Here is a 21,866-nt window from a genome sequence, read left to right as displayed (position 1 = left end):
TGATTTTTCACTCTCTAAGCTTGGACTATTGAGATAAATTCTAGCTCTCCTGTTACAAACGAAGTTGAGAATATCCAATTCTGTCATAAAAGGAGACTTTGCTGATTAGCATTAGCTCAAACACTTAATGCGTAAATTGAGTGAACTAAAGAGGTGACTAGATATCGACTTTGGTAAGTGGAAACTGGAACAAAGGAGATCCCATTGGTAGTCCTTATTCATGCTGCCAGATAATTTAACTGTTTTATGGACCAATCATAGATTTGTGTGTTCTAGTTTATTAACACACAAGGAATGATATAAATTGGGTAGATGGCCAAGTTTAAATCAGCAGACTTACCTGAAGTCCCACTTTCGATCTGCTAGACATGATTTTATGAAAAAATACACTTATGGAATGTGAGTGTTATTGGCTGGCCAGCATTTATTGCCTATCCATAGTCGTGCTTGAGAAGGTTGAAGTGGCTACTTTCTTGAAATGCTACAGTCCATGTACTGGAGGTAAACCCATAATTCTACTAGGGAGGGAGTTTCAGGATTTTGACCCAATGATAGTGAAGGAACGGTGATATATTTCTGAGTCAGGATGTTGAATGCCTTGGAGGGGAACTTGCAGATGATGGCGTTCCCATATATCTGCTACCCTTGTCCTTCTAGATAGAACTGGTCATGGGTTTGGAAGGTACAATCTAAGGATCTTTGGTTTATTTCTGCAGTGCATCCTACCGATAGTACACACTGTTGAGACCGAGTGTTGATAGTGGGGGTAGTGAATGCTTGTGGATGCGGTGTCAATCAAGTGGGCTGCCTTGTCCTGGATGATATTAAGCTTCTTGCGTGTTATTCATTCTATCATACTTGTAACCTATGCCTTGTAGATGATGGACAGGGAAAAAGTGAGGACTGCAGATGCTGGAGATCAGAGCTTAAAAATGTGTTGCTGGAAAAGCGGAGCAGGTCAGGCAGCATCAAAGGAACAGGAGAATCGATGTTTCAGGCATAAGCCTGAAGAAGGGCTTATGCCTGAAACGCGATTCTCCTGTTCCTTTGACGCTGCCTGACCTGCTGCGCTTTTCCAGCAACACATTTTTAAGCTAAGATGATGGACAGGCTTTGGGGAATCAGGAGGTGAATTACTCGCCATGTATTCTTAGCCTCTGACCTGCTCTTGCAACCACTGTATTTAAAAGACAAGTTCAGTTCAGCATCCGGTCAATCGTAACCCCAAGATGTGGAGGAATCAGTGATGGTAATGTCATTGAATGTTAAGGGACGGTGGTTAGATTGTCTCTTATTGGTGATGGTCATTACCCGGCATATGTGTGGCACAAATGTTACCTGCCACTTTTCAGCTCAAGCCAGAACATTTTCCAGGTATACTGAATTTTGACACGGACTGCTTCAGTATTTGAAGAGTCATGAATGGTGCTGAACATTATGCAATCATCAGCGAACATCCCCACATTCGACCTTATGATGGAGAAAAGATTTTTGATGAAGCAGCTGAACATGGTTGGGCCAAGGACACTATCCTCAAATACTCTTGCAGTGCTTTCCTGAATCTGAGATGACCGACCTCGAACAACCACAGCTATCTTCCTGTGTGTCAAATATGACTCCAACCAGCGGAGAGTTTTTCCCCCACTGCCCACTGACTCCAATTTTGCTGGGCTCCTTGAAGCCACACTTGGTCTAATACAGCCCTGGTGTCAAGGACAGTCACTTTCACTTCACTTCTTGTTGCATCCTGTTTATTATGATATATTTCAAGTTACCAACTAGTGGGCAATACATAGAGGAACAAATTTCCAAGGAAATTACAGAGACATGCAAGAGTTTATAGTGTAGTTATAATGTGGAACTTTATTGTTCTAATGTTGACTGGAATAGCCACAATGTAAAGGAGAGAAAGGGACAAGAGGTTTTCGATTCAACGAGGAAGGAAACATTGCTGAATCTGGAGAATGAGGTGCATCAAGACAATCAAACATCAATTATTTATATGGCAATGATCTTTGTATCATAATCTTTAGGTTAGCAATGGAAAAGGACAAGCAATCCTGCAGTGGAAGTATAATTAATTGGTTAAGTGCCATCTCCGATGAGATGAGAATAGATTTCAAACAGAAAACATTTCAGTGTGGCAGTCAAATGGCAATGGAACAATAGAATGCCATTAAAGAGGAATTGTTTGGTTACTATTGAGAGGTATATTCTCACAAAGAACAAAGATAAAGTAAACAAATCTCGAGCTCCCTGGATGATGAAAGTCACAGAGAGTAAGATGAAGCAGAAAAGGGGTGTATGTGACTGGTGTCAGGTGGATTGCATATCTCAGTTCAAAGTAAAAAAAATCACAGGTAGGTCCAGATTCAAGTCTCAGTGCTCCAGAGGTTTGTAATAACATCCTTGAACAAGTTGTATTGAAAACATCTAAAACATTCAGAGTGATAGTGAAAAAAAATCAGAGAAGCAGAGAGAGTAGCAGAAAAGAATGGTAGCTGCTATAATGTTCAATCTCTTCTTTAGGCATATAATTAGTAAAATAATTATAAAAAAGAGTTATGGATTTTATTTTTGCCCTAAATGCACATTTACAGTGGAGACAGGAGGCATTACTGAAATATTAAATGAGTACTTTGTTTCTGTCTTTACCAAGGAAGGTGACACTGTCCAAATCATAGTGGAAGTGGAGACTTAAAAATTGATAAAGAGGAAAGCTGGATCTACTTAAAGCTGTAAGTCACCAGAACTGGATGAGATGTACAAAAGCTAAAGAGTAAAGGGAGTGTGGAAATTATGGATATACTGGCTATCATTACCCAAATCTCTTTAGATATTGATGTCGTGACAGAGGATTGAAGATTTGCAAATGTCATATAACCTTATTCAAAAAAGGTGTAAAGATAAGGCCTATACAATTCAGTCAGCTTAACTTAGGTTAAGAGCAAATCATGTTTAATTAAATTGCCTGGAGTTTTGATGAGGCAACAGAACGAATGGATGCAGGTAATGTAGTTGGAGTGATATACACAGACTTCCAAAAGGCATTTGACAAAGTGAGCAAAGTTAAGTGTCTTGCAACAAAGGGGACAGGAACAGCATGGATACATTTTCATCATGTTCTCGTTGGGTTTCTTCAGGTCTTGATTCATGTGCAGCCCCGACTTCTTAGTAACAGTTAAACTAAGTTTATTAATTCACTGTGCATGATGGTGAGGCTACAAAGCAGCATGTTCCAAGTCGTACAGAGCCTAGCCTTTTGGTAGAGCACTAGCACATCACTGTGGAGTTTTAGTGATAGTGAAGCTATCCTCAGAAGCTCATCTGCATAAACATTAGACCTCAGCTCTACATCCCATCATTTACTTCTCCTGCCTCCAATTAAAACTACTTTATTAACATTATTAGTTGTAACATTTAACTAAGCACATTCCCCTTCAGACTGAATATATTTTCAACCCCACCATATTCCCAAGGTCCATTTTTCACAGATTAAAGTGCTGTGGAGATCTCAATTCCTCCTGAACTGGCATGGGAGGACAATCGCAGGAAGGCAGGCCTGAAACCATGCAGTCGGCAGCTGAAACAAAGAGTAGGATTAGTAATAATCTCGCAAATGTCATAACACTGAAAGGAAAGATTGGAATGGGCTGCCAGAGCAGAATGAAGACAGGTGGGTACTCATCAACTCTGCTTAACTGGACAGCAATCACTTTTATCTGTTTTAAGCTTCTTTCTGGTGAACAGAAGATCTGCTGAAAGGTTGGTGAATAGCAAAGTTTCGAAATCGAAGAGCTGAGAAATATCAATTCAATTCCAATAGCAGCACAACAACAGCTGAAGATTTATACACCATATTCTCAATTCTAGGACAAAGATGAGTGAACCAGCAGGAAGACTACCGATTATGGATTCACTTCATCAGAAGACTCACATGAGGACTTCAAAGAATCAGCAAAAATTCTTCAGAGTTTGCTGCTTCCACTGGAAGATTCAGTCAGGATGGCTGAGACTGCATCTGGGGTCATTGCAAAACTTTCTGGGTGCAAAGATAAGATAAAAGGTTTACTTTAGGGTTGCATCTGTCACATTCGACAGGGCCTCTGAACACAAGAATGAAGATGAAGAATTGTTGAGTTCTCATGTACAAATTGAGCATCATTCTTACACTTCAGCACTGAAGAGTATTTCTGCAGAGTGTCCTGTTCTCCGTCATCATGAACAAACTCATCTGGTATACCCTGAATGCTGTTGAATGAAATACTGGTCTGATCATGTCATAAAGCTGAAACTTCTATCACTTCTTCAATCTGTGATCCTTCTTCATTAGCACTGCTGCTCATACAAAATGGCTTCACCATAAGACTTGGTTTGGAAAAGTATCAGATGAATCTTTATATCTTGTATGAAGAACTGAAGAGTCATGTGCTATAGGAACTACTTCTGGAATTGATTAAACTAGGCCTGGCAATAGTATGTAATGGGTTTATTCCATTGGTACGTCTCCTGTTTAAGAATATTGGAAGAATTAAGAGGCTCATCAACTTCTGAGACATCATTGTGCTAATCACACTCTTGGAAAAGCTGAGAAAGTCTCTCATTAAATATCATCCAGTCTTCTTGATCCAAGATTTCAGTAGGTGGAGAAAGCTATGAGAAATCTTCAGCATTTACTGCCCAATCTTCTTTAGATAAATGATTATGTTCCTAGAAAAGCTGAGAAGTAAACCCTCATAAAATGGAATACAATCATCTTAGCTGAATTCATCTTATAGCCAGAAATCATTTTGCTGATTTTGAAAGCCTCACACTAATCGCACAAGCCCTAACCATACAAAAGCTTGCTAACAACAAGGGCTTGGTCTGATTCCTTCAGATATAAATGGCCTTTATGAAGACTTTATTTTTGTAATAAATTTTGCTTCAAACCAACATAAAGAAGGAAGGTTAATAAAGAGTCTATATGGTTATCAAATAGGTTTTGTGTAACGTCACTTTACAATAGGAGGCAAAGGGCAGGACAGTAAATTTGACCCTAAGTAAAGGCAAAATCAGACATTAAAGTTATTAAAGTTTAAATCGACTGACTAAAAGTCAGTACACCCATTTGGTGAGTACCCCTATATGGCTAACAGCCCATCATGTTTCCATAACCTGGATTCATCTTCGCTGTTGCGATGATCTGCTTAACTTATTTCGGAAAGATAATTTTGCATTGAAAACCTGCTGAAAGTGTTCAGATCTTTCAAAGAAAGCACTGACTGCCCTCTACTGAACAATCCTGTCAACTGCAATACTTCCTTGAACCAGTGTCAGCATTTCAAACTACTCATTTTTGATGGGTTTCTTGTTGGGAGAGGCAGCTATCTTTAGATCCAACGAGCTGACAAGCTGGGTGGAGCTTCAGCTTCACATTGAATAGGATTCCCTCTCCCACTTTCTGGCCTTCTATTTTCTTTTTCATTTGTTTGAAGGCCAGTCCTTACTCTGAGTCTAATAAGGTAGGAAGTATGCTGCAAAAGTCTGAATGAGTTCACCTCTCAACCCTGCATCTTCATATGAAGTGATGACAATCTATAAATCTTAAATAGGATCTATTGAGATGACTGACTGCTGGGACATCACGCCACACCAAATCTCCTCAATAATGAATGTCCTGGGTTGTTAAAAAGGCATTCCATGTTGCTCGGAATGAGTGGAAACCTGCTGAGGTTTTAAGCAACCCAATGTTTAAAAAGGATCTCTTCAGCCACAAGCCTATTGCACATAAGAAGGTACTGACCTGGAGTCATTGTTGCTTCAAATGGAAACTTGAGGCGATTCTGTCCCTGTGCAAGTCCATCTTCTATAATTCTCATCCAAATGCTTGTACCAGTCCTTCAAGCACCTTGAAGGACCATGTAAAGGAAGATCAACTGCTAAGGTTGTGTGGACATACTGCCACTATGGAGCATGCTTCACTTTACCTCACTTACAGGAGGTCTTCAACTACTTCATCTGATTTCAAGTGAGCTGTCGAGCCACTCTGTTAGGGAAATCTTCTGAGGATCCTCGTGCCTCGGATCAAATTTGCCTTGAGGTTCATCAGATTTGCCTGAGACAAAGTGAAACCATCTATCCTACACAGAAACCATCTACCCTACCCATCACCGCTACCATATTCAACTGTGTGGAAGTATGATTTGTTTGGGTCTCGATAAAAGTTTATAAATGTTAAAGTATATTCACTGTTGCACTGAATATCACGGTAAGGCCACAGAACAGCATGATCCAAGATGTAAAGGGTCCAACCTCTAACACCTGACTACTGTCTTCAAAGCGGATCTCAGAATTTAATCTACATATTAAATAAAATCTATATCGTCAGGTATAGCTTTAGCTGAGTGACAGAAATTAGATTCGTGGAAAATAGTCATTTCCCAACTGGAAAAAGGTTTATAGTGGGATGCCTCAGTGATTGATGTTAGAACCTCTTCCTTTTGTGGTATATTTAATGATTTAGACTTGAGTGCAGAGGTCACTATTTCAAAATTTGTCAATGACATAAAACATTGGAAGTACTGTACACTGTCAGGATTATAGTGTTAAACTTCAGAAAGGACAATAGACAGGTTGGTGCAATAGGAGGACAAATCAAAGATTAAATTTAATTCAAACAAGTGTGACATGATTTATCTTGGTCAGAAGAACAAGGAGAGGAAAGACAAAATAAAGGACAGAATTCTGAAAGGGATGCAGGACCAGAAGATCTTGGGGGTCATCTTCATTATGCGTACTCTGGCCAAAGGCAGGTCCATGGATGATTGGCATCTTGTAATGTCCCTCTATCCTATGTCAGTCTTTTAATTTGCCAATTAAATTTCAATCCATCAAGCATTACTATTCTCTTATTTTCCTTGAAATATTCCCTCCATAATATCACTTAAAAAACCCATTTCCTTTTCAGATGGGCCTGACCTAGACTTTCTCAATTTCGTTCAAATTCTTAATTCAATCTGTCTGTTCACTCTCCACAGCTCTTCATCCCTTGTTACTTTTTCTGTCTGGATGATCCTTTTCATTATCCTCCAATCCATATTTTAAAACTATTTAACAAGTTAGTCATAGAGATGTACAGCACGGAAATAGACCCTTCGGTCCAACTCATCCATGCCAACCAGATATCCCAACCCAGTCTCGTCCCATTTGCCAACACTTGACCCATATCCCACCAAACCCTTCCTATTCATATACACATCCAGAAGTCTTTTAAATGTTATAATTATACCAGTTTTCACCACTTCCTCTGGCAGCTCATTTCTCTGGCACCATCCTCTAAGTGAAAAAGTTGCCCCTTAGGTCCCTTTTATATTAGATTAGATTAGATAACTTACAGTGTGGAAACAGGCCCTTCGGCCAACAAGTCCACACCAACCTGCCAAAGCATAACCATCCATATGTTTATCCCTTCACCTAGCACTACCGGCAATTTAGCATAGCCAATTCATCTGACCTGCACATCGTTGGACTGTGGGAGGAAACCGGAGCACCCAGAGGAAACCCACACAGACAGGGAGAGACTGTGCAAACTCCACACAGTCAGTCACTTGAGGCGGGAAAATATCTTTCCCCTCACACCCTAAACCTATGCCCTCTAGTTCTGCACTCGCCACCCCAGGGAAACGACTTGTCTATTTATCTTATCCATGCCCCTCATGATTTTATAAATCTCTATAAGTTCACCCCTCAGTCTCTGGCGCTCCAGGGAAAACAGTCCCAGCCTGTTCAGCTTCTCCCTGTTGCTCAAACCCTCCAACCTTGGCAACATTCTCAATAATCTTTTCTGAACTCCTCTTTCCATAATGTGTAAGTCTCACTCACATAGAAAATACATTCCACATCAAGCTCTTTATATGCTGTCTCTTCAGTTGTCTGTTTAGCTTTCCTGTTCAGTAAAATATTTTCTTACCAAATATTGTCTTTCTGAATGCTATCCTTGTTTTTATTTTCTTCTCGCACGCTCCACCTGCAGATATTGTGCTTTCTAAATACTTCAATTCTTGCAACTGTTCTTTTCCTTCTGTGAATATATGAATATTTCTTGATGATTTTGAGATAGGCATCAGTTTTTGGTTTTGCCGATAGTCATTCCAAAGTTCACACTTGCTGTTACTAGACGATATATTAGTTCTTCTAACTCTCCTTTGTGCTTATTACATGTGTTTTACGACAAATCTAACTGGCAACCATTACCCTAACACCAACCACTGCCATTTCCACTCCCAAACCTAAAGTCAGATTCTGCAAAGAGATTGGTAGTCAATAAAGTTGGGAGAGGAGTTCACAAATTCAAGATATTTCATCATCATCTGAAAGTGACAAGGTCTTTAGAAACAGGTTCACAGAGTAGAAAAGCAAGGAAGTTATGCTAAATCTGCAATATAAAGAGGTTTGGCATCAACTAGATTATTTTGTTCACTGGATGTTCCCCATTGATTGAGAGGTGATTCACAATCATCAGTGGTCTAGATAGAGTAGATAGGGAGAAACTTTTTCCATGGGGGGGAAAGATCATGGACCAGATTATATTGATTTAAGATAATGGGCAAAAACAGTAATGGTGACATGACAAGAAACATTTACACGGCATCTGTTAGAATGCACTGCCTTAGAGAATGATGTGGGCAGATTTAATTCTGCCTTTCAGAAAAGAATTGGAGGAGTATCAGAAAGGGACAAAATTGCTGGGCAATGTGACAAAGGGGAGTAAGCGGGACTCGATGAATTGCTTCTGCAAAGAGCAGGCACAGAAAGTTTGGAGTGATTAGCCTCCTGTGCTGTGACCATTCTATAAGTCAGATATTTAGAATGCTGCAAGTGCCAAGGGCAAGAGGTTCATTTTTGAATGCCATATGCAAAATCAATACCCAATTGACACACTAAATTTCCACACAAACAGTAATGGACTAAATGGCCAGATAATTGGTTTATGAACCATTAATTGAGAAGTACATGTTGGCTCAGGGTGCTGAAGAATTCTCTTTTTTTTACTAATGCCATGGTACCTTTTACATCCATCTGAGAGGCTAGATGGGCATACAACTAAAATGTCTCCGAAGACAGCAGAGTTTTCTCAGTAATACAAAAACTGGCCCATTTAGATTATGTACTCAGGTCCCCAATTAGGGTTTGAATCCACAGTCTTGGTTCAAAATTGCAATTCCAAAGACATGCCAGTAGTTGTTCTTAAGGGAGCATTTCTCTTCCCCCCCCCCCCCCCCCCCCCCCCCCCCTTTCTAAAGCCATAAGCAAACTGTATGCTACTAATAAGCCCTGAGGATGACTCTTTTACTGATAAATTACTAACCATACACGAGGAGGTAATCTACAGATAAGTACTAACCACTGATAGTACCTCTAATTAACCGCATTTATTCAGAGTTCTTTTGTCTACAGCAGGTTAAGCAATAACAGAAAAACAAACACATCCAAAAATAAAAAAAACAAAAAAAGCAGGAAAAATAAAGACAAGATAGTATTTCTGAAGCAGGCATGTTAAAGTGATTGGCTTACCTATGTCTAAAATCTTTATTTCTTTGTGGAAAGACAGCAATAGAAAAAGAGGAACAGGCAAACAATTATCCAAGACATACATTGTATATCATTAGTTTGTTGTATGATTGCTGAAGTTATTAAATACAGACAAGTGGTGACAGGCAAAAATATTACTAAAGATCAAGGGCAGGATTGATTTGGCTGAAACAATATTCATAAAACTGTTTATAAACAACGTTGACACTGGCACACTGGAAGTTTTAAATGCATCAATCACATTTTTTGTGCTGTGCTGTGCTGTAAGTATTGTTTTGTAAGATTAAGAGGTTAGAGCTATGTGAGTCAGTTGTTGACATTTTTCTTTTCCTGACGATGTAAGTAGCAATAATGAATTGAAATGTTAATAGTGAGGCATTTAGATTGTTCTAAAGTACAATACAGATGTGTTTGACTAGCTAGTAGAGGCAGGTGACACAAGTACAATGAAAACAAAAATTACCCACTGATACAACTCCAAATATGATTTCTCCAGCATGGAGTATCAGAGCATTTAATTCATGTATTGACATTCAGTCCAGTGCTGGAGCCGATAATAAGCTTATACAGTTTCTTAGCAGTGAAGAGCTCAAATAAGTGAAGGCAATCTTGCTGTGACATACAACATTTAATATTCAAAATCACATGCATCGGTCTTTGTTTGGAATTCTATCTCCCTCTGAGCTATAATTTAACACATTTCTTGTTGCTTCTATCTGCACTAAATTTTTGAAACTCGGTCTTAGCTGAAACTACCAATCTCAGAAACAGTTTCTGTAAACATAATACTGATGAAACATTATTCTCAGAGCAAAGGTGAGGGTATCCGGTTAAGTCAGAAGTGATAAGCCAGTTCTCTCTCATTTGAGGAAAAGAAAATGAAATTCTGTAACTAGGAACCATATAATTCCATTTGATTTTGCTGACAAGTTATTATTATGCTCCTCCTTTGATTCTCCCTGCTCCACATAATGACATCTGCCATGCATAAGAAGTGAAGTTTCACTCCATGATTTCTGCCAATGATGCCCTTTGGCCACCTGCTAGAAGCTGTTCGAGTGCAGCACCGGATGAGAATGAAATTTCACTGTCTCTTCACTTCCTGCAGGGAACCACCTGGCTCCAGTCAGCACCTATCCTAACGGCATTGTCGAAATCAAGAAAAGCAGAGGATGGATTGCAGACATGGAATCTGCATGCTATACTCTAGAGCACGATGCATTGACTTGCCAATGTGTTGCATCACCACATTATACAATTCCCTTCAGAGACATTTTAACTGCCAGCATTCAGCTTTTTCCCAATATTTGTCAGGACTAAAACAAGGATGTAGTTAATGGAGATTAGGCTGTGATTTGATAAAACATGTTTCACCCAACTAGCAGGACCCTGGAGAATGAAGGATATGACAGAATTTTAACCAGTGTGGCATTTTGCAAAATTACACAGGAAAGGGAATACAGGAAGAGATGGGCAACATAAATACTTGTATCAATGTAAATGTACAGAACAATGCCAAAGCTGAAACATATTGTAATGCAATTACAATTAAAACAGTTCACATGGATTGAAAAGCTGCAAAAAACTTTTAGCAGTTTAACATCACTGACAACAACAATTTGTATTAATATATTACCTTAACATAGTAAAATGTTCCAAGAAGCTCCACAAGAGCTTTTTGACACAAAATATGACTGTGTGCCACATGAGGAAATAATAGGATGGGTGACAAAAAGTTTAAACCAAGAAGTGAGTCTTAAGGAGCATTTTTTGTGAAGGAGACAATGTAAAGTGTGGGGAGAATCATGAAGGGGATGCCAAGCCTCAGGGTTATGGTGACAGTAAGGACAGCTGTGAACAGTATGAAATTATGAAAACAAAGTACTCAGGAGACCAGAATTGGAAAAGCACAGATATCTCAGAGGTTTGTGGACTTGGAGGTGACAGAGATATATGTAGTAATGTCAGACAAGAAAGAAAATTATAAAGTTAAACACTACCAGACTGGGAGCCAACACAGATCAGCAACAGGTTAGAGGAACTTTGGTGTGAGTTAGGACACTGTTCAAGATATGTTGTTTTCATGAACACCTTTCAGCATATGGTATTTTATAAAATAAAAATAGAAATTAAAAGGAAGAGGGAGTTTTAATTAGTTCCTTTATTTTCCTGGTATTAATGGGTCTCAGGGAAGACAGCAAGGAATATTAGATTTCTGTCAGTGAATTTTGTTACTTAAACTGAATTCTATTTTATGAGAAGCTGCAGAAAAATATCACACATTTATTTCTGACTTAATTTTTTTTCATTTCCCAAGAGGCTGCTATTTGATAGGACCCTCCCTACAGCTCTGAAAAGTGTTTTATGAATGAAGAACTACAGTGGGATTCAAAAGAAAAGTCCTCTTGTTATCTCAGAAGATGATTTTCCATATGCAATGTGACTTATCTTTCTTCATAATTTCAAAAGGTTGAATGAGCTACTAGTTTTATAATTCAGCAAGACGTCAACTATTACATTTGAAATTTTAGATGTACTAGCTTTTAAACATCTTATAAAGTTACTATGATACAAAAGCATATCAAAGGGAAAATCAGTTGATTTCCTAAAAATTTTATGGGACCAAATACAAATAGCATACTTCAAGGTCATTCACAACTTCTGATGGAGGATGGTTCGGGGTCCACTAATTTTATTTTTCTTGCATATATAATTTTCAACTTATTATCATTGGGCTTGATTTGGGACCAGTGAACATAACCCCTGCTAAGTGAGAACTGCTGCTTGAGCCATGTTCAGGTTCACAGGAATAACCTTTTGCTAAATCTTTATCTTGCTGTTTTTAATTTCATTTCTGTGTGATGGAAAGGAGGAATAGTTGCAACATGAGCCGGAAATCAATGAGTTGACCAAATAACCAACTTTAAATGATAATGAAAAAGAAGAAATAGCAACAGCAGTTCAAAGTAGTAGCAAGGTACCGTGTAATGAATGCTGGGTTTTTCCTTGAGTGCTCAGTTTATAATCCACATACAATCAAAGGCAAATTCAGTCACAGTGCTCAAGCCAATAATGCAACAGACCAGAAACCGCCAGGTGACAGTGATTTATTACCAAGTCTCCTACCTCAGCTCTAGGATACTGGTGACATTTTTGGCAGGAAAAACACGTCTGATAAAGTTGAAGTCTCCAATGTACAGACTGCCATCGATACCAACAGCCAAAGCTACAGGGGCCAACAACTTGTTTCCATCAGCGAGACCATTGCAACTGGGGCAAGAGATGCTGCGCCTGCGTCCATTTCCCATGATGCTGTTAATCACTGCTGGCTGCTGGGATAAAAACTGGTTTTCACCATTTCCTTTGTGCAAGACACCTACAGAGGAGGGTGAGAGTGGGTTAACATCAGCAATCTACAAAGAGCATTAGTCTAAACAAAATGAACAACGGCCAGCAGCAGAACTCCAGATAAGGGTAATTGTAAGTGTATTTACAAAAGTCTTGGCAAAAGAGGAGGGTGTTAAAAGTGAGGCAAAGGGTCTGGAAGGCTTGAGGAAGACATGGGTTGTTGGGCAGCCATGAAGGTGACCAGTTCTGAGAAGCTGACTTGAAATTCAGCATTAAAGAAACAACTCAATGGGCTGAATTTAAAATAAGATGGTTGATTTGTATCACTGAAGCTTGCTGACACAAACCTTTACCACTTTAGCTTCAAAGGACTTGGTAGATTCAAGGTTTTACTGGATCCAGGAGCTTGCCTATGAAATAAGTCTCCATGATTGATCACAACACATTAATGATCTTTTCCCAAGACCGCTGATCCCCCCCACATAACTTCTGACCTCACCACCATCAAGCCTCTTTGTTCTTCCACCACTACAATACCTCTCATCAAGGGAACTTCCCTCCAATCTGCCTAAACCCTCTGATATCCCAGATCCACTAAACCTCTGATCCCACATTTATGTAAGTGCTTGGGATTAGCAGCTTACCCAAGCAATTCCCTTTCTCCTTAAATCAACCAGCTCCTGTTCACAATCAATACTTCCACCTCTCCTCACTCCAATGAGTGATTGTTCTCCTCAACTATGTTGACCAATAACCTTTCTCTCTAATCCCTCATTGAGTGAAAACACACCCTTTGGGTCACTTCTTTTTTTTATTAACACCCAGGTGGCCAGTGACAAGCAGTGACCCTTCACCTCAAAGGGCAATGCTGTGTGATCAGAAATTCCTGTTTATTTTTTTAAAATTTTTTTTTAAAAAACACCCGAGAGGCCAGTGACAAGCACTGCCCTTCAAACCACCCTTTGGGTCAAGCTACATCCTCACCATCTCTGATTGGCCACCTAATCCATGATCAATTGAACAGCTGATTCTTCACTGATTTTTCTATCTGAAATCTCTCCTGCCCGTAAGAACCTGTGTTTGAATTTATGTTTTGGCAAGGGATGTGTTTATGGGTGTTACGGGAATTGGAACAGTTCCTTCATTAAGTTTTCCGATGGGTAAGTTATTCTAAATTCTGTTTTCTTTTGTTCAATTTCAACTACAGTGTTTAAATAATTTCTGTTTTGCTTAAAGCTGCGTGGTTTGACCAGCTGCATCCCACACCGAATATCCACTTCTCATCTACCTTTAAAATAAGAAAATGTGAGGGTCTGGACTACCTTCTTAAAATATTTTGAGGGGGTCTGGCCTGGTCCATGACAGACTGGGGGCTCACCCGGGATATATTTGGTCTATCCAATTTGGGAATAGGGTTATTGGAATCAAAGGCAGCAAATGGTAGGTATTAGTGTCGTGTGTTCCTGGTGTTGAATTTAGTTGGTTTAGACAGCGCTTGGTGTAATAGCTCTTTCAGTCATTACGAGCTTTCTGGTTGTGGAAGAAGTGACTTTGGGGGTTTTACAAAAGGTGAGCAAGACAAAGCTGGTGGAATTGGCAGATAAGCTGGAATTGGAGTTGCCTTCATTTGTGAGAAAAACAGCCAAGAATCATCTGCTGAAGCATGGAAACATTTTGCACCATAGCAGCTTCTGCTACAACTACCAGTAGCTTCTCTGCGACAACTAAACCAAACTAGAAAAACCCATGAACTGGAAGAACTGACCACTCCCCTGCCATTGTTAAAGCAGACATCTCAGCACCTCTCCCTCTACAACCTCTCTAGAGGAAAAAAAATGGACAAAATAACCTTGCCACATTCACTCTGGGAGTAAAATTTCACCTTGTGATTATGAGGGCTGGGGGTATAGCAGCAGTGAGAGTCAGGGAGGGTGGTAGAAGGTTGCTGCTCCCTATGGATCAGGTCAGCCATGCTTCTCCTCCTTTGCAATTATTAGAAATGCACACACCCACACACACCATTAGTTCTCGAACTGAGACTGATTTGTTGGATCACTTTGGGGCTTACAAAATCAGAAATCTTCAAATAAAGTATGAATATCTACTTGAATCTTATCAAAAACAGCTGACATGGTTATAGCAGACTTATTTCATATTATCGTTTGTGGAAATGTGGTTCAGTACTGAGGTTTTCTGTCTTTGCAGACCAATCTTGACTACGTGCATTTTAAAACAAAAATAATACAAAGTATAATCAGTTATCTAAAAACAGAAAATAAGTCTGGAAATGGTTAATAAATAACAAAGCATAATGGATTGAACAATGGCCAGGGTAAAGGACCCATCCACCAGCTAAAACGGTCATGATATCCTGAATCCAATCTTTTCCAGTACTACCACAGGGCGTTAACTCCAGATAAGTGCGTTGCTGCCTAATGCGTGGGTTCCTGAGGATGAGGTGCTCACGTCCAAGAGCTGCAGCTTAATTCGAAAGCAGGCAACTCTTTAGACACAAACAGCATCACCAGGAGCAGCAACAGATCTGCAGGAAGAACATCCATGGAGGCCCTGAAGGAGGGGTAAATAGAGCATTCTCCTGGGGGTGGGATAGTCAGGTTGGGGTGTGAGGGGGGATGTGGAGGGAGAGATCATAAGATGAATGCGAAGGAGGTTTTCCAATAGGGGCAGACATTGTTACTAATGGGGCTTTTTGTTGGGCCCAGATTGTTCCTAGCCCAGTCGTTAAGCAGGGTGCCCACTCAGTCTGGACCATTGTAGCCTCTGGTACATAAATGAATCTCTTGGGTGGCAAGGCCAACTTCCAGCTTCCCCCATTGTGACATCAGGGTCGTGACTGGGAAGCTGAAGAGCCTGCTCCTTCTAGCCCAATTGGGAGGCAACCCTTCACCTCAACTCACTCTGGGTTTAGTTGTGGGAGTGTTGGTTTGAGGGGCATTAAAGTAAAATCTGCCCAATGATTCACTTCTCTGTACTACATGGAGTTTTAAAGAGTTTTCTTTTCCAATTTCATGCCTGGTAATGAAATCAGAAACACTATTTCCTCTGACTGAAGACAAGTTGGTCAGCAACTTTAAAATTTTACTGAGAAAAAAGAGAGTTTAGATGAAATGTCTTTTCAGGGAAATTGTTAATGCATGGAATTATTTACTTTGCATGAATGCTTTGCCACAGGAACCATTAAGGAAGAGATCACTGTCCCATCCAAGAGAAGGTACTTGAAGTAGAGGAAGAAACAAGATTATGGGAGAATTTGGAACAGCAGATTTGGATTGCTGCAAAGTTAGGAACAGACATGATAGGCTGAATGGCCTCTTTTGAACTGAAAGCATTCATCAATTTTTTTTCTCAGTAAGTAATTGTGTTCATCATACAAACATAAAATAGCAGAAATTTCTGTCAGAGTCTAAATTAAGTTGTCACAGTATAATAGGTATTTGAAACAATAATGCATTACAAGAAATCATGTCGAATAATTTGCTAGAAATTGGACAACCCACCACTTTTTACATTCAATGCATGATGCTTATCCAGTGACCAGCCCCCCAGGTTTGATGGATCCAGTTCATAGCCCTGAAGCAGGGCAGTTCTTTTCTCCCATAGGATAAGATTTGGACAAGATTCATATTCATAACCGACAGAAACTAGGGGAGGAAAAACAAGCACAGAAAATACAGCTTACAAAATTTGCCATTTTCACAACCATAATTGTGCATCAAAATTCATAGTGCATCTCTCCTCATTTCCGTTCTATTCTCCCAGTGTGATTCAACGATGAAAAAAATACATTAAATTACTAGAAGACTGTGTATGAAGGCAAAGAAAATATAGAGAAAGCTAAAGGATATTCACAAAACCTGAAATGACTGACAGTTGGTATATATTTGGTTGTAGGATTGTTGATCATAAAAATAATGTGATGTCCATAGTTAACCTACTTAGGGAACTTATTGATTTAATCAAAGTCAACGTATATATATTCGAAGATATAATATTAATCCTGAAGACAAAATACCGAAGACCGCAAATTCTCTCCATTCATATGCATTTCATACAAAGGAGAAAGTGAAGACTGCAGATACTGGGGCTCAGTCGAGAGTGTGGTGCTGGAAAAGCACAGCAGGTCAGGCAGCATCCGAGGCACATGAGAATCGATGTTTCGGGCATAAGACCTTCATCAGGATCCTGATAAAGGGCTTATGCCCGAAATGTCAATTCTCCTGCTGGGAGCTGCTTGACCTGCTGTGCTTTTCCAGCATTTCATAAAAGCCTAATGTGATAAATACTTTAGTAATTTGCAACTTTTGTAGATCTTTGGCAGAAAGCCTCAAAGCCTTCGTTTAGAATATATGTATGAATATAAAAATTGAGTTGGATTAGGCTACTCATCCCTTCAAACCTGCTCTGCCATTCAATACGATCACAGCTGATCTGATTACCTCACATTCTCATTTACCTCCTGCCAACTTTTCAATCCTTTGTTTATCAAGTAATCTATCTACCTCTGCCTTAAAAATATTTAAGGACTTTTGTTTCCACTGCCTTTGAAGAACTGCATTCTAAGACTCATGGCCCTCTCTGAAAAAAAAATAATTTCTATCTTAAATGGATTACCTCTTACCTAAGTTTCCTCAGGTTCAGATTGTCCCACAGTGGAAACATACCCACCCTGTTAAGACCCATGAGGATCTCTTATGAAAGAACCAAATGACTTCTTAATCTTCTAAACACCAATAGCTAGAAGCTTAGCTTATGCAACCTTTCCTCAGAACTTCTGAGGCAGCTTCACTCAACCCAAAACATTAATTCTGATTTCCCTCTAATAAATTTAACCTGGAATTTGTCTGGATATCTCGGTGTGTGTGTGTCTAATCAAAATGCTGACTTACCTGCCAATCTCTCAGCTATTTCGCACCAGTCCTGATGTAGCCCTATCGCAAACTACTCAGTTTAAGCTGACACAACCTTTTGAAAATGACACACGGTGTTCAGACTGCAGTTTTACCAGAGGCCTTAATGGAGATGCCAATATGGTTTTTCTGCTAGTTTGAAGCTGGTCAGAGGTGAGATTGGGCATGAAGAGGAACTGAATGGTCAATGTTTCTCCTCTTGACCTCATAAAACAAATAAAGATATTTTCAACAGTTTAATACTTTACACCCCACTCCGAGCTCTCCTTACACTATCTGAAATAACAGCACAGAGGCCGGTATCCCCATCACCAAGTCACCCTTTATTATGCACAGTATACTGGCTGTAGCCAGCTCAGATTCGGTCCCCTGGATTGAGGAGATTCTAGATATCCTGTTTATTTTTTTCTCTCTCCAAGGACACCCGGGCTCTAACATAACCCCGGAAGAGGGGCAGGAATCCCCTGTTTATTTATTTATTTCTTTTCTTTTTTTTTTCTTTTCTTTCTTTTTTAAAATTTTTCTTTTAATATTTACCCCCACACTACCGCCTAACTGCGGTGGTGCTTATTGATATCCTGTTTATGTTGGTATGCCAGGAATCCCTGATTGGCCCTGGTTAACAACCCCAATTGAGAATCTCATAGTCAATGAGATGCACCTGGTTCCAATCACTACACTATCTAAGAAAACCTTTCCCTGTGTATTGTCACACATCAAGCTGACAATTTCTGGATCCAGCAACATAAGATATAGGAGCAGATTTTAGGCCATTCAGTCCATCACATTTGCTCTTCCATTCAATCATATGCTCTCAAACCCATTCTTCTTCCTGTTCTCCATAAACCTTGATCCCCTTACCAATCACAAACTTATCTCTGTCTTGAATACACTCTGACTTAACCTCCACAGCCTTATGTGATAATGAGTTCCCCAGAATCACCACCTTTTGGCTGAAGAAATTCCTCCTCATCTCGTCCCATCATTCTGAGGCTGTCCACTCAGCCCTTAGCATCCCCTACTAGTGGAATTATCTTTTCCATGTCCACTGTATCCAGGCCTCTCAGTATTCTTTACGTTTCAATGAAAGCCCCCCTCATGCTTCTAAACTCCATCGAGTACAGACCCACAGTCCTCAACAACTTCTCATATGACAAGCTCTTCATGCCTGGGATCATTCTTGTAAATCTCCTCTGGACCTCCTCCAAGGTCAGAACATGCTTCCTTAAGTTCAAACCCAAAATAACGCCATATTGTCAATGTGGTCTGACCAGCACATCTCTGCTCTTGTATTCTAGCCCTCCTGAAATGAATGCTAACATTGCATTTTCATTCCTAACTGCAACAGAACCTGCATGTCAACCTAAAGAGAATCCTGAACTAGAATTCTTAAATCCCCTTGTGCTTCAGATTTCTAATGCCTTTCCTCATTTCGAAAAAAGTCTACTCTTGTATTTTTCCTACGAAAGTGCATAACTTCAGACTTTCTCAAATTGTATTCCATCTGTTACTACTTTGCCTACTCCCCTAACCTGTCAAGTTCTTCTGTAGCTTTCTCACTGCCTCAACTCTTTGTCTCTCTACACATCTTTGTGTCATCTGCAAACTTAGCATCAATGCCCTCAGTTCCTTCATCCAGATCATTAATGTATAACATGAAGGTGGTCCCATCACTGACCCTGAAGAACTCCTCCAGTCACAGGCTGCTATCCTGAAAAATATCCCTTTATCTCTCTGCCTTCTGCCTGTCAGCCAATCCTCTATCCATGCCAGTATCTTGCCATGAACCCTGTAGTCTCTTGTATTATTTAGGAGCTTTCTGTAGGGTATCTTGCCAAAAGTGTTCTGGAAACTCAAATAGATCACGTCCACTGCATCTCATTTGTCTAATTTGTTCATTATCTCTTCAAAGAATTCTAACAGATTTGCCAGGCATGACCTCCCCTTGACGGAACCATGTTGACTCGGCCCTATTTTACCATTCATGCAAGTACTCCCAATTTTATCCTTAATAAAGGACTTGTAAATTGTACCAACCACCAAGGTCAGGCTAACCGACCTATAGATTCCTGTCTTCTGCCTTCCTCCCTTCTTAAATAGGGATGTTCCTTTCACTATTTTCCAGTTCTGCTGGGACCCTCCCTGACTCCAGTAATTCCTGAAATATTGCCACAATTTCCTCAGTGATCTTCTTCAGAACCCTAGGTTATAGTCCACCTGGTCTGGGTGATTTATCCACTTTCAGACCTTGAGTATAGATTCTCACCTGTTCCTGTAGGAGGTGGACTAGCGACATGCTAACTCAGAGGTAACATTGTAAGGCTTCAGTTCGGCAGCAGCAGGTGAACTTCCAATTCATTGGGTTGGATTTAACATCTCCCTGAGTCTCAAACTTGCCTTCCGACCTGTGTCACACCTCTCAAAGTTTATGGTGGCAGGAGAGGTGTTGTGTAGCCCACTCACCTTTGGGCCTACTGAGGCCCTTAAGCAATCAAATAATGAGAAGGCCCATATTTGGGAAGGTAGCTGCTTGGACTGGTGTTTAACTTGGAAAAGGGACCTTTGGGAGGGACCAAGTGCAGGCTGGGTGACAACTTTGCAGAACAGCTCCAATCATAAGCAAGCAAGATCCTGAATTTCCTGTTGCCTGTCATTTCAATTCTCCTCCTTTCTCCCACTCTGATTGTCATGATCCCAGATGATTATAATACAGCACAAGTTAGATTTCAAAGTGAACCCAGCTTGTAGACTGTAAGTTTTATTTTTGCTATTTGTTTACCACATTGGCCAGTCACTGAATATATTCACAAGAGGCTGTCAATGTACTTTTAACAAAATAACAAAATTAATTACATGCTAAAAGAAATAACATATCAATGATATTTCACTGATTGAAATGTTCTTATCAGAAATAAAGTTTCAACTCATTTATCCTAAACCATAACCTTAGAAGTATGCAAACTTCAATGAGAAGCATCACTCTTTTTCACTTTAAAATTTCTTATTTCATTGCGAAGCACTGCACTTGGTGTCTTTTTAGCAAATCTTTACAATCCATCCTCTCTCCTTTAGTTCACATCACTTCATGAAACCCTTCATGAAATTGTGAAAATGTACATTTACTCCTTAAATTCATGCATTCAACAGCATTGTTACATGTGTTTTTGTCCCAATCTTTTTGAAAATTTCTCTTACTAACTTCTAATCCATTTAGGACTTAGTTTCATCTGTTGTAATTGTTCCAGAGCCTGCTAACCTGCATTGCCATTGTTCATTCCCTAATGACTCAGAATGACTTGTTTCTGTCTCTGGGGGAAAAAAAACTTACACACACATTGACCTTGTGGACAATTCTCTTTACTAAAAAAAACTGGTTTCTTTCTCTGCGCACTGTCATTTGATCTCTGTGTTGCAGTAATCCATTTGTTTATTTAATCTACTCTTGTTTTCTAAAGCATTGAACTATTCACTTCAAGAATTTTTTAAATAACTAACTTAAATGCATGGAGACAAACTGCAGCCACCACCCTCAGAACTCAAAGTCTAAAATGAAACTAAAACTATGTTTTCTTTCTATTTGACACACACAATATAGGAATACAAATCAAAGGTATACCATGGTTCTGTCCATTTTAGCACTTGTGTTGTAACGTTATCATGAACCTTTACCACATGATCTTTCTGTCTATTGCTTGCTACAGTAAATCCGTGAAGCTTAACATAACCTCAACCAGAAGCATCTCATCTTTTGGATTCAACATTCAGTTCAACAATTTTTATATCTTTACCTCTGCCTCCATCTTAATTCATATTTATTCCAAATTTGTTGCTCAGATTTGGTTGTTGCTGTTTCTAGAATATGCAGAGCTGCAAGTTCCCCTCCAAGTCATCCTGACATGAAACTCTACTGATGTTCCTTCACAATTGCTGATCAAGGGCAGGAACTCTCTTCCTCAATGCTCCTACACCTCAAGGGCTGCAGCAGTTCAAGAAGACAATGCCCACCATCTTTTGCAG

The 21,866-nt window shown here is 39.7% G+C and overlaps 1 protein-coding gene across 11 annotated transcripts in view; it reads right to left on the bottom strand.

Annotated features, from left to right (window-relative positions):
- The window catches only part of tenm2a (teneurin transmembrane protein 2a), a 2,790,214-nt gene that overhangs the window by 28,806 nt on the left and 2,739,542 nt on the right, over nucleotides 1-21,866 (bottom strand). For all 11 annotated transcript variants that reach the window (XM_072590496.1, XM_072590497.1, XM_072590504.1 and 8 more), the window contains 3 exons: nucleotides 16,440-16,583; nucleotides 12,700-12,949; nucleotides 9,556-9,576 (listed from right to left, as the gene is read on the bottom strand). In XM_072590496.1, coding sequence (XP_072446597.1) covers nucleotides 9,556-9,576; nucleotides 12,700-12,949; nucleotides 16,440-16,583 — 415 coding nt within the window. The remainder of the gene's footprint in view (nucleotides 1-9,555; nucleotides 9,577-12,699; nucleotides 12,950-16,439; nucleotides 16,584-21,866) is intronic.

The sequence above is a fragment of the Chiloscyllium punctatum genome, chromosome 20 (genome assembly GCF_047496795.1).
Source record: "Chiloscyllium punctatum isolate Juve2018m chromosome 20, sChiPun1.3, whole genome shotgun sequence".
NCBI classification, from domain to species: domain Eukaryota; kingdom Metazoa; phylum Chordata; class Chondrichthyes; order Orectolobiformes; family Hemiscylliidae; genus Chiloscyllium; species Chiloscyllium punctatum.
This window is presented reverse-complemented; position numbering and strand designations above follow the sequence as displayed.